This window comes from Acartia tonsa, chromosome 1 (assembly GCF_053477335.1).
Source record: "Acartia tonsa isolate MP-2025a chromosome 1, ASM5347733v1, whole genome shotgun sequence".
Lineage (NCBI taxonomy): Eukaryota > Metazoa > Arthropoda > Copepoda > Calanoida > Acartiidae > Acartia > Acartia tonsa.
Window position 1 is genome coordinate 7,864,775 of NC_137260.1, and position 13,354 is coordinate 7,878,128.

The 13,354-nt window shown below is 30.8% G+C and overlaps 1 protein-coding gene across 4 annotated transcripts in view; it reads right to left on the minus strand.

Moving 5' to 3' along the window:
* Ptpmeg (protein tyrosine phosphatase Meg) overlaps nt 1–13,354 on the minus strand; it is a 72,773-nt gene that overhangs the window by 15,161 nt on the left and 44,258 nt on the right. For all 4 annotated transcript variants that reach the window (XR_013876794.1, XR_013876792.1, XR_013876791.1 and 1 more), the window contains exons 20-22: nt 2,661–2,796; nt 1,633–1,732; nt 1,244–1,378 (exon numbers count right to left, since the gene is read on the minus strand). Coding sequence is in view for 1 of the 4 variants with exons in the window: in XM_080150778.1 (XP_080006904.1) it covers nt 1,244–1,378; nt 1,633–1,732; nt 2,661–2,796 (371 nt within the window). In the remaining 3 variants the exon portion in view is untranslated. The remainder of the gene's footprint in view (nt 1–1,243; nt 1,379–1,632; nt 1,733–2,660; nt 2,797–13,354) is intronic.

Consider the following 13,354-nt stretch of genomic DNA (forward strand, 5'->3'; position numbering starts at 1 on the left):
ATTTTTTTTTATTGTATAATCACATTACCAACTTTTTCCTCCAACAAAAAAAAAGAAAATAGTATTGACTAAGTATTGTCTTTATTTCTTGTGAGAAAAAAGTGTGATGGTAAAAATTAAGATTCCTTGTGTATGATGTTTCTCATGTGCGAGTGTAACTATGATTAACTTGATACTCTAGGGTTATGGTAACATATTATATATTATTTTTACTTATTTTTTTATATTCATTTTCATTTTAGTCATTTTTGCTATCTTCAGCTAATGCAAAGTATTAATTATAAATTTTTAACATAAAAAATTCCTCTCATATAAAATCTATTTCTGTTGGTTATTTTTACTTTTTCATTTGTTAATTTTTATGTATAAACCTATTGTGTATTCCATATTTGAAATAAAATATAACTTCAAATGAAATAAAATGTGGTAAAATCACCACAACCCTTGGAAAAATATAGTGAGTTATATCAGCCAAAATGTGTATGTAGGTTGCAAGAAAGACACAGAAATATAAAAAAAAGAGAGAGGGAGAAAATATGTGTTTACCTTTTTATAACAACTCCCCTCCCCCTTTCAACACTTCTTTTTGACCAACTGGTATTGTATGAATCAAAGCATTCTCTTACAAACTTTTTTTACCATTTGGTATAAACAAAAAGACAAGAGAATAAGTCAGTCATCTCTTATAAGAAGAGAATTGGGGAGGAGAAAAAGAATGAGAGTAGGAGGGGTGTTAACCAACTAATTAAGAACTAACTTAATAGAGAAAACCTTTGTTGTTTTACTTTTGCATTAGCTTCTGCTATGATGACTGACACAGGGGACCACATAATTAAAGATGTAAAGGCTGAATTATTAAGTTATAAACTTAGGTTTTTTCATTCATCTAATTATATAACAATGAAAAACTTGGGTCTAACAGAGCTAATTGTTAAATTGTAAAATAATAGCGGCTACACACCTATATAGCAAATAGAAGGGGCAAAAAAAGGTTAGAAAAATTGCGTAAAACCATCCCATGACTTTAAAAATTAGCCTAAAATCACCATAGGACCTATGTGAAACTTACCTAAAATAGAGAACCAAATGGGTTCAGCAGTTATAGAGATCTTAATCTTGAGACATAAAACCCTAAGATATTACTTCATATAATAGGATTTCTAAAACACAATTTCAACAAACATTAAAAGATATTATAATTGAGAAATATAAAGATAATAAAAAGTTATAAAAAGATTCAAACCTGGTAAATCAGCATGAATAAGAGTAAAATCTCTATAAGCAAAGCTGTCTCTTATCTCCTCTCTGGTACAGGTGACACTGACACTTCCATACATTACAGTTGAGTCCAGATCAGGCCAATATTTATGGCACTTGGTCCTAAAGGTGGATCATATACTTATTTTTCTATTTTCAATTGCTTTATTTTGTTAATTTTAGGAATTTTGGGGAATTAAGTTCAATACTCAAATAATTTAAATCAAAATGAAGACTCATATTAATTGACTGTTAGCTTATGTGCTTAAACAGAAAAAGATACATTATACCTATGGTCAATGTAAATTGTCAAAATTTATATAAATATTTAATCAGTGGTTGTGGCTTTCAGTAAATGAATAAGAATATGATCTTTCCTGCCCCGCTCTACAACTGTGGTCAACATGATGAGTAGGTCGCACTCCTGCTCCCAAATCATATACCAGAACTCTATACAAGTGTGGGACAGAGGACCCTGAATAATATTATGATGAGTAGGTCACATTCCTGCTCCCTAATCATATACCAGAACTCTATACAAGTGTAGTACCTTATACATTTAAGGACTTACTTTCAATTTTAGGACTTGATTATAATATAGATGCTTTTCTTATAATATTGTACCTTGTAGTCCTAAAAATCAGTATTCCAAAAATCAGAATAATAGGATAATAATAAAGTAAATTGTTGTCATAAATGTAAAAAATCAGTATTTTTTAAGTGGATGTACGGGCTTTCTGGTAACGGTATTAGAATTGTGCCTAAGTTGTACCTAAGTTGTACCTAACTGTCATAGGAATCATCATGCAAAGTTTAAAATCGATAGGAAACTTATATAATGTCTAAATTAACGAAATGAGCTAACCGTTACACAAAAAGAGCTAAGAAAATATAGAAAAGCTTTGCTTCAAAAAAAACAGACAAGTAGGAATGAACACGTGACTGCATTAGAATTAGGTATGTAAGTTGGTCACACCGGCCGTAAATCTTATGCGAGATATTAGGAATATTTTACCATAACTAAGAATTGCAATTTATTACATACACCTCGCTTTTAGACAATAGGTAGAAATCATACTCTAGAAATGTATTATTCACTAAAAAAGGTTTTAAATCTTTTACCACTTAATTTTAAAAATAAAAGTACAGTAATAGTAGTATTTATGTTAAGATTTATGATAAGAGAGAAGACGATAAATTCATTGATATACATCCCCAATGATAATAACCAAAATTGGTTGAAAAGTTTGAACGCTACTAAATTGGAACCAACCAATAAAATTCAATAATATTACTCAAAGTTTTAGAGCCAACAAATACGATAACGCGATTATAAAACTTTGGGTACCTGTACAATCTACAGTCTACTAACCGCCTGGGTTTTTTAACTTTTGACCTCTTACCTGGGTGGCAATGTACTTCTTAACCCTGTCGGTGCCTGTGATCTCCATGTCGACAAAGTTTGCATTGATGTAGTCACCTCCTGGACAGTCGTTCAGGATGACACGGGTACAGTTGTACGGAGATATATCCTTGTATCTAAAACAAAATATGCATTATTAGTCAAGGATCTAAAGGGATAAGACAATGGCCGATAAATTGATATACATCGCATGTGTCCATTAAAAGTCCCCAATGTTTTGTTTAGCCAACAAATAAGAAAATATTAAAATAAGACTTTAAGTACTAGTGTAATAAACAGCCAAATGTCTCCTCCCTCCTTGGCATCGATAAATTTCTTTGGGGGTTTAATTATATACTATTATGTAAAGTTGTAAGAATTTTTTTCTGTAGCTTAAGATTTTGATAACGTTCTAACTGCTTATTTGGGTTCTACACTTTAGAGAAGGTTAAAATAGGTTCAGTTATGATTTTAAATTTTTTTCTTCCCTTCTCACATTCCCTTTGATTACAGATCCCCTGTTTGCTAAAGGCGCAGCCGCTAGTTACTGATAAAGTGTTAAATAAGATAGATAATTAGATTTAATTTCACATTAATTGATCAAAATGATCTAAACAATTTTAGGTATTCTTAGTGGCTTTTAAAATCGAAAGGCAGAATTTCCATTATGGGTTAAGTATAAAACTATGATTTAAACCCTAGTGAAAAGTATCAAAACAATTTAAGCTCAAATATTATCTCATATTTTAAACAGTCAAATTGAATCAGTTTTATCCTATGACTGGACAAACAAAGGGGGTCATTTTCTTGCATATTTTTCGTAAAGTTGTGTGTTACTGTTTAGTCAAATGTGCTTATTTAGTCAAATTGTTCTTAATTATGAACAAATGTATCTATATATTATATGGTCATAATTAAGATCAGTTTGACTTAATAAGCACATTTGGCTAATCGGTAACACATTTTACAGAAAATACACTAAAAAATTAAACCCCTTTTATCTAACTTCCAGGTTTAGTTTAAACTTTGTAAAAAGAAGAAAATTAAAATATTTCGAAGAGTAAAAATGATCAAAGATATGATGTAAGAGAAATCTGATTGTGAGAAAAAGAATTAATTAGAGATGCACATCCAATCCAAGCCATTCTACCTTTATATGTCTTTTTCTCTCTCTTTTTGTTCTTTTTATGTCCTATCACTAGACAAAATAATCATTGAATGTCCTTAAATCATTATTTTTCATTTTTTGTTGCGGAGTTTAGAAAACTTTTTGGGTATAGTCCTTTTCACGACATCCCTCCATAAGGAGCGATTCTTGGTATTTTTCACAGTAGCTTTTCTCCTATTTCTAGCCCCTGCGGGGGGCTCTAACCCTGCGGGGCCAATTACCTAACCCTGTGGGGCAATCACCTAACACAATATAACCTAACCTAACCTAAAATAACCTATAAAAAGCCATTTTAAAAATACGAAGAATCGCTCCTTATGGAGGGATGTCGTGAAAAGGACTATACCCAACTTTTTATAAAGAAATTTATCATCTTTAAATGTTGTACTCATTAACTTAGAAATTTTTGTACATGGAACTTAAAGAATAATTTCATAATATATTAATTGTGTTATTTGACGTTTGATGCTTGTAAATCTTTGTAAACATTTTACTGCCATAGTATTAATCAACTAGCGGTTGCGCCCCTAGCATGCAGAGCTCTAAATCAAAGGGAAATGGAAGGTAGAAAATAGCCTAAACCATACACAGACTTGATTATAAAAATAAAATAGCCTAAAACCAACTATCTATAAACCTATTAGAAGCTTCACTGTAAAGAACCAAATCGGTTCAGCGGTTAGTGAAATCCATCGCTACTTTATATAAAAGGATGATCATAATAAATAAAATTAAGGCTGTTGTCATTCAGATAAATACTCTATTGCTCTTATTGACGAAGGAGTTGTAACAAAAGACATTGCATCAGAAAGTGTTTGTCTGCCTGCCAATATCTACCAGGATAGAAAGTACAGTACTGTTGTGTCAGATATCTGCTAGATATCTCACAGATAACTACCACGATAGATAGTATAGTCCTCATGTGTCAGATATCTGCTAGATATCTTACCAATATCTAGCAGGATAGAAAGTAAACTCCTGTTGTGTCAGATATCTGCTAGATAACTAACAGATAACTACCACGATAGACAGTACAGTCCTTTTGTGTCAGATATTTGCTGGATATCTCTCACAGATATATAGCAGGATAGAAAGTACAGTCCTGTTGTGTCAGATATCTGCTAGATATCTCACAGATATCTACCAAGATAGAAAGTACAGTCCTGTTGTGTCAGATATCTGCTAGATATCTCACAGATATCTAGCAGAATAGAAAGTACAGTACTGTTGTGTCAGATATCTGCTAGATATCTCACAGATATCTACCAAGATAGAAAGTACAGTCCTGTTGTGTCAGATATCTGCTAGATATCTCACAGATATCTACCAAGATAGAAAGTGCAGTCCTGTTGTGTCAGATATCTGCTAAATATCTCTCATAGATATCTAGCAGTATAGAAAGTACAGTCCTGTAATGTCAGATATCTGCTAGATATATATCAAAGATATCCTTAAGGCCTTTATCATGAATATAATTTCTGCTATATTTGCTAGAAAAAAGCTGATAGTTAGCCGCCAAATATTATTTATCTGGCTTCTAAATATATAGAGTATTGGAGATAGAAAGTAAATTCGAGTTATGATGGATATCTTTAAGAATACCAGTGTTTTATTAGTTCTTTAGCATAGGCAATGACGACATCCAGTTTAATCTGATATTATTCAAAATAATAAGGGACATCTATCTATATATTATGTTCCTACACAAAACAGTCATATTATAAATATCAAATATCCTTTCCAACCCTAATAACTTAGTAGTATGCTTTAAATATTTGTAAAATTGCCACAGCTTGACAAAATTAGGCAACCAAATTGATTGTATGTAATGTATATAAAGTGACACAGTTAATGTCCCCCCTAATGTCGTGGTTAACAAAAGAAAGAATTACTGGGTATTGGTATAAAGTACCAGCTTTATTGCTCTGTAATTGTTACCAATTGAATATACTATTTGGTGGCTGCTGGGTAGATTACCAGGGATCTAAAGGGATAAGACAATGACCAATAAATCATCAATGATTATACACAAAATTATCCCTTCTGTAGATTACAATAAGTGGTTGAAACGTTTGGATACTCAACTAAATGAACAAACCAATCAAAATACAATTAAGGCCCAAAAGGTTGTTAAGCCAACGAATAAGAACAAGTAATTATAAGACTTTGGGACTAGTGTAATTAACAGAGCAATGTCCACCCCCTCCCTCTCTGGTAGATTACAGATTTGTGATTACAGAAAGAGTGAAAATAAAATTTTATACAATGTTTTCAAATTTACGTTTCCTTATGTATGAAGACTAGCGGCTGCGCTTCTTATCAACTAGGTAATCTGTATACGAATGGGAGGGAGGGTGCAGAAAAAAACAGCCTAAAACCCATCCCAAGACTTAAATACACAAATAAATGAGCCTAAAACCAACCCAGGGCCTATGTGAAGCCTCATAAAATGGAGAACTCAATCAGTTCAGTAGTGATCGAAATCTTAAGTTACAGGCAAAAATCAAACTACTTTATATCATGAGGATATATTTTATAGTTAGGAATTTGTTTGTGTAAGCAACTCGTCCTTAATCTTAAAATTTAGAACAATTAAATCATGCACTTTGAGACCTAAATATACTAACAGAGCCTAATGTGTAAGATGTCGGCATGTTTAAACTAAATTCTCATTTTATGAAAATATTTTACATCATACACAATTTCATTTCAACGTCACTATCAATTTATTCTCTTCGATATTTATAAAAGGATATTCTATGTCGTTGGAACCTGTTATCAACCAAATTCCTTTAAATTATATTTCTTTATTCCATTGATTTTAATAATGTTGTAAAGAATATATAGATGCATAGAATTGAAACACTTAAAATACAAATAAGGTGCAATATCTAAAGTGACAAAGAATATAGGACTTAAGAAGTACTGGGGTTTTATAAGGATATATACTTTAGCACTGTAAAAAATGTATTTATTTTAGCCTTAATCTATTCAATAGATTTTCGTCATGTTTTAAGTTCCTCATTTTGGGTATATTTGAGTTTTGAATCTTGAACTTGTAATTAGACAGCATTATAAATTTTAGGTAATAATTTTTTATATGTTTTTTTATCAGGGATCTAAAGGAATAAGAATGGCCGATAAATTAGTTTACTTCCCTAATTATGATACATAGTCCCCAAAGTTGTTAGGCCAACGATTAAGAAAACGTTATTATATATAAAACTTTGGGGACTTGTGTAACAAACAACCAATTGTCCCCGATTTTTCTGATTTCTTACAGTGTCTATTTGTCTAGTTCACGGCTGATTTGTCAGGAAGCTTGAGCATCAATGGCGTTGGAAGGTGTTCCATCAAGACAAGACAAAGATGAATAATTGGACAAAACGACAAACTTTTTTGAGAACATTGTTTAAGATGTCCCAAAGGACATTCAAATGACGAGAAAGCACTACATTTTTTTGATTTAGAGGAAAAAGTGAAAACTAGAGTCTTTTTTTCAAACAGGCATAAAAAAATTAACTTTGATTTAATAGAACTCCATTAGTATCTTTTTTTACATAGCTAGGTATTAAATGTTAGGGTGGGAGGTAACATTGGGCTGTTTAATACACTAGTCCCCAAAGTCTTATAGCAATGATTTCTTATTATTGGCTTAACAAACGTGGGGACTTTGTAAATCCCCATTGGGGATGTACATCAATTTAACGGCCATTGTCTTATCCCTTTAGATATCTGACTAAATATGCTTAATTTAAAAATACATAACAAACTAACAAAATTCAAGAACCTAACTATTCTTCTACGTTTAATATCTTTACTATACTATCCATTGCATTGGAAGTATTGTATTGACACTTTGAATGGGTGGATTGGTAGTTTTATTGTGGTGAACTGAGAATTCAATATCTTTCTTTATTTGGGCGCCTTGAGCACTCATTTTATTCACAAGTTCTTCACATCTTATTCACATATTTACATGCGACACTTTCCTCATGGAGGGAGGGAGTATTGGGCTGTTTATTTCACCAGTCCCCAAAGTTATATAATATTCGTTGGCTTCACAACTTTGATTGGTTGATTCATTAAGTTAAGTGTTCATACGTTTCAACTACTAAATGTAATCTACAGAAGGGTGCATCGAAATGGGGATGTACATCAAGTTATCAGTCATTGTCTTATCCTTTTTAGATCCCTCCACTTTTTTACATTTCTTTGTTTACAAGCTGTTTCACTCATAAGGCGTGTTCATCAATTTTAAGCTAAAATTCTTTTAAGTAAATTAATAGGAAATAAATTTGCACAATTCAGGGTTTGTTAAACATAGAATAAACAAGGATGACAAAATCCATAAAAGCGAAGCACTGAAACGGTAGGACAAACGGACATTAACATTTGTATAGTGTCAGAACTGAATAATCAGAATATAAATGTGTAGGTGTCGAACCAATATTGTAAGTAAATTTGTTGAAAAACTACTTGATAAAGGATAATGTTTATGGACATATGTACATTTTTAGGACTTGATTATAGAGTTGCTTCGCTTATAACATTATACTTTGTTGTCCCAGGATCAATCGGAAGATTAGATCACATGAAAATTTGTTGTTAAAAAAGTAAAAAAATCGACATGTTTAAAATGGACGTACGGACATTCTGGTAATAATTATAGAGTTGCTACGCTTTCTTAATCGTACCTAACTACTAAAGGAATCACCATGCAAAGTTTGAAATCGATAGGACAATTCTAACATGCCTAAACTAACAAAAAAGCTATCCGTTACGGACGGACCTAACCTAATTATAGAAAAGCTTCGCTTTTAAAAATCCTTTCTTATATAAAATTGTGTTTTAATGAAAAAGTCATGTAATTTAAAAAAAATTATTTTATCAATGAACAGTTACAAACAAAGAATGCTAAACAAATCTTAAGTTATTTAATTTTATTGAAAAAAATCTTAATTTTTCAAGTTGGTAATGTTATAGATTTATTTAACTGCCTTTCTCCATAGCTTTCCAGATATTAGGTGGTTTTTCAATTTTAAAAAATGTTTCTTTACAGTAAAAAACCTATCAATATTTCTGAATTATGCATAATTAAATGAATTTTAATATTTGGCTTTTAAAAAAGTAAAAATTTCGATAAAAAGGAAACTGACCAATAAACAAGTTTTTTTTTGTAAAAGCATGTAATTTTAGAGAAAAGAATAAATCACACCTCCAAGTCATGTTACTAAATCCCTAGATATTAGACACATAATTTCTAGAATATACAACTCTTCATAAAAAAAGCTTTTGGCATACCTAAGGAAGGGATAAGAAACTAAAAAATTTTCAGGTATAAATAGCAGTGCTTGTCAAAGTAAACTATTGTGTTATACATAGGAAATATTAATTCTATTATATACAGTAGCAAGTTTTTTTTGTCTGTTGCGAAGGATTATATTGGGGGAGAGTACAACTAATTTCCCAAGTGGTATCACCCCTAAAAAAAATTCTACATCCCCAACCCCCAATTTTCTTTTTACTTAAAAAATTAAAATTGATAACTTGGAGGCGGGTCGACCCCACCCCCCTTCCCACCTTTGGTGACCCTAGAGGCTTCTAAGGGCTAGTAATATATATATACTGTTTCCCTTAAGTGCCTATCGAGCAGTGACTGACTACCTCTTCTCACTTTACAAAATATTTTTTTTTCTTTGCCTACCTTTTTACTATTCATTAAGAATTTTTGAGTAAAGTTCTATTATACCTCTATTACCAACCAAACCCACTGAAAGCCTATTTCCATTGCAAAGGGAAAAAAAGGGGATGTCCAATATTTTATGTTATCTTTTATATATTTTTATATTTGCGAGATTTATCGTAAAAATTAGCATTTATTATACAATATGTGGTCACCTTTGCTTTATTTATTGCCAGAAAAAAAGAAACTTAAAAAAAAAACTAAAATTTGATTTCTCTACTTAGCGGTATTTTAAGTATTTAATCTTAAAAGGGTAATTCCCAAAGTTCTTTTAAGAAGCAACTTGTACTTTTTATTTAGTTATTTTACTTGAATAGATAATCAAAAAATTATTATTTTATATTTCATTTATAAGAATCTCGTCGGAATACATTATTATATAATGTTTAAAGAAATAATCCTTACATAAAAGTAACAAGATTTCTGTCTTTGTGTATGTCTGTCTTTTGTGTCGAAATATCTCTCTAACTGCTGAAAATGTATGGTTCTCTTTTAGAGAGGAGCTTCTTGTAGGCCAAGGCAAGGTTTTTAACTACTCTGGGGAAGGGTTCCTTCATCCTCTCAAGTAAAATAGCTTACAGAGAAAAAATATCCCCCCCAAAAAAAAAGAAAAAAGAAAAAAACATCTTAAAGTTTAACTTATAGAGTCGAAAACCGATTGAGTTCTCCAATTTAGGAAAGCTTCACATTGGTTCCAGATAAGATTTTAAGCTATCTTAATTTAATAATAAAAGTCTTGTGATGGTTTTAAGCTGTTTTTTCCAGGGAAAAGAGAATGTAATTCTGACAAACAATTCTAAGTGAAAATTTTCCCTCAACCCCCTTCCATTTTTTCTCCCCACTTCTTACCCACTTCCCTTTCAGTTACACTAAAAAACAAGTTTGACTCCAACTTTACTCCAACAAAATATTTGATTTTCGGCAGTTTCAATGGAATTAATTGGCTGAATAGCAGGCCCTGTATGTTTTCAATCTTCGAATACACAGCCCATAGATGCTGGGAGAGCAGTCACTTCTAACAAATAATGTTCATTTTCTCTTCGTTTTATTTTATTACTTAACTTTAAAATTTTTTATCCTTATTAAAAAAGTTGTTTTACTAAGTCAAAAAAAAACCAAGAATGCCCATGTTGACAGTGACTTAATGAGTAGCTTCTCTACAAACAAATGTAGATGTAAAACTGTAGTAAAGAGATGAAATACAATGCATTTCCACACTCAAACAAAGATATCATATTTTTACAGGGATAAACCTAAGGATAATAAACAAAAATAAGATTTAAATAAATATTATTTTTTTATAGGGATTAGTAAAACAATATAGGAGGAATGGGTTAAATATCTATAAGTCCCCACCCTTTGTACCTTGTCCCAGCTTTCAATTGGGTCTTTGAATATAAGCCAATAGCGTCGCAAATATTAACACAGCCAAGTCGCTACAAAAGAACAAAAAGCAATTTACTAGCAGACGAAAACGGTCTCCACCACTTGAGCCAGCAGATGTCTGGATTATACATTTATACCTTAACATTCCTTTCTTTAAGCTTACATTTTATCAACCCAATTTGTTAATTGCACCTGTTTGTGATTCATATTAAACAAATTTAATCAAATCCTTTAAAAGTTATAGAAATATATGAAATCAATGAACTAAAAATAATTTAAGACTATACTACCTTTCCATATATCCGTAAGTTTATGTGAAGACATTAATCCAACATTTACACCAAGAAATGAATAAAACATAAGGATCAAAGCATCCAATAGTAGCGCAGCATAACAACACCATAAAACCAATGATATATTATTACTTGGATTCTACACCATAATATATTATCATAATTTTATTATAATTTAATATCCACGTATTTTCTTCTTCTATTATAAAACCACTTTTTTACCATTGCAAATACCTTTACTTAAAACATTGATTATAAGAAACTTATTTACAGAAAAATCAAATTCTTAAGAATTTTTTCATGAGATAAATTAGTTTTCATTAAAAAAAAATATATCTTAACAATTGAAGAAAAAAAAATATCTTTAGTTACTACAGTTAGGTAGGAAAACAGCATTTCAAGAAGTTTTTGATTTGGGTCAAATAATTTATGACAACCGAATCTAGAAAGAATTAGATAAAACTATGAAATTATCGAATTTTCAAAAATATTAGAAATGTACCTACTATCTTGCATAGAAATTAATCTTATACAACAAAAGTTAATTCCTAATTGAACAGACAGAAAAAAACTACCTATCTTGCATCTGTTTGCCATTTATTTTTATTTCTTTGTTTGTAAAAATTAAAGCAAAAAAACTATAATATACAAGTAGGAAGTATTTTTGTCCGAAGCTAAGGATCTCGAGTCGAAGTTGGTTGTACTTTTCAAGGAAGCTTTTTAAATATCTCGAACATAAAGATGAGTTTTATCTTAGTCTTTCTTTCATTCATTTATTAGGATAGAAAAAAGTAAGACAACTGCCCTTTTAAGGCCTGTGCTATTTAATAATCAGCTTAGAAAAGCAGGTCTTACTTAATGTTTCATTAAATATAACAACAGATAACTTATATCAAAACATTTATTGCCTTTCTATGATTTCAAGAAGAAACTAGATTCAACCAAACAACGACATGAAAAGTGGCATAATGAAAATATAATATATATATATAAATTTTGTATAAGATAGATGCAAATAGAGACATGATGATAATCCCAAATAAATCCGACTTAATGACCTCTCTCTCACCCCCCGATATACAAGATTTTATGTAAATGGATAAAACATTACAGAAAAAAATATTCTTCGACCAACTTATAAGCCAGTCTGAATTACAGTTTATTCTAAATCTAGTTGTACTTAGTAGATGGATTTAAAGTAAAGGTTAAGGTTATTTTGTAAAGGTAAAATTTTTAGTCATCAAATTTTTAAGCATTTTTGATGGATATAATGTAAAAACATTTCATAAATCTATTATACAAAGTATAACGATGTCTGTCTGTCTGTTTGTTTGTTTGTCTGTTTGTTGGTAGCGAAGGATCTCGCTAACCGCAGAACCGATCGGGTTTTCCTTTACAGAGTAGCTTCTCATAGGTCCCGGGAAGGTTTATAACTATTTTCTTAGGGGGGGTAGGACACCCCAAAGCCTCCCAAAAAATAGCCCCTCAAAAAAAATCCTCCCCCCCCCCCAAAAGAAAAAATATTTTTAAAATTTATCTTTAAAATCTAAAATACGAAAAATTGGTTTGATCAAACCTCTTGGGGCAACGCCCCTAGAGGCTAGGGGCGAAGCCGCTAGTTACTAATAAAGTACCTATTCCCTAAAATATATTTGATGTTTTGTTTATGGAGGATGTTTTATCCATACTTTTTTATAATAACAAATGGTCTGAATTGTAGTTTATACATAGGTATACATACACTATAAAAAAAAATATATAAAAACTTTACCATTCTATTGTATTGAAATATCTCTAAGTGACATAAGCCGGAGAAGGAGGAACATTGGGCTGTTTTTTACTCAAGTCCCCAAAGTCTTGTAATAACGCTTACTTATTCGTTGGTTTAAAAACTTTGGGGACTTGAATTGAAATTTGATTGGTTGGTTCATTAAGTTTAGTGTCCAACGTTTTGTGCAACATTTTTGGAGATGTACATCAATTTAAAGGCCATTCTATTATCCATTTAGATTCCTAGATCAATATACCTAATAAAGTTAAATATACTTGCTTACGAAACTAATAAAAAATAAAGGTTTAGTATTTGCAAGGATGGAAGGATA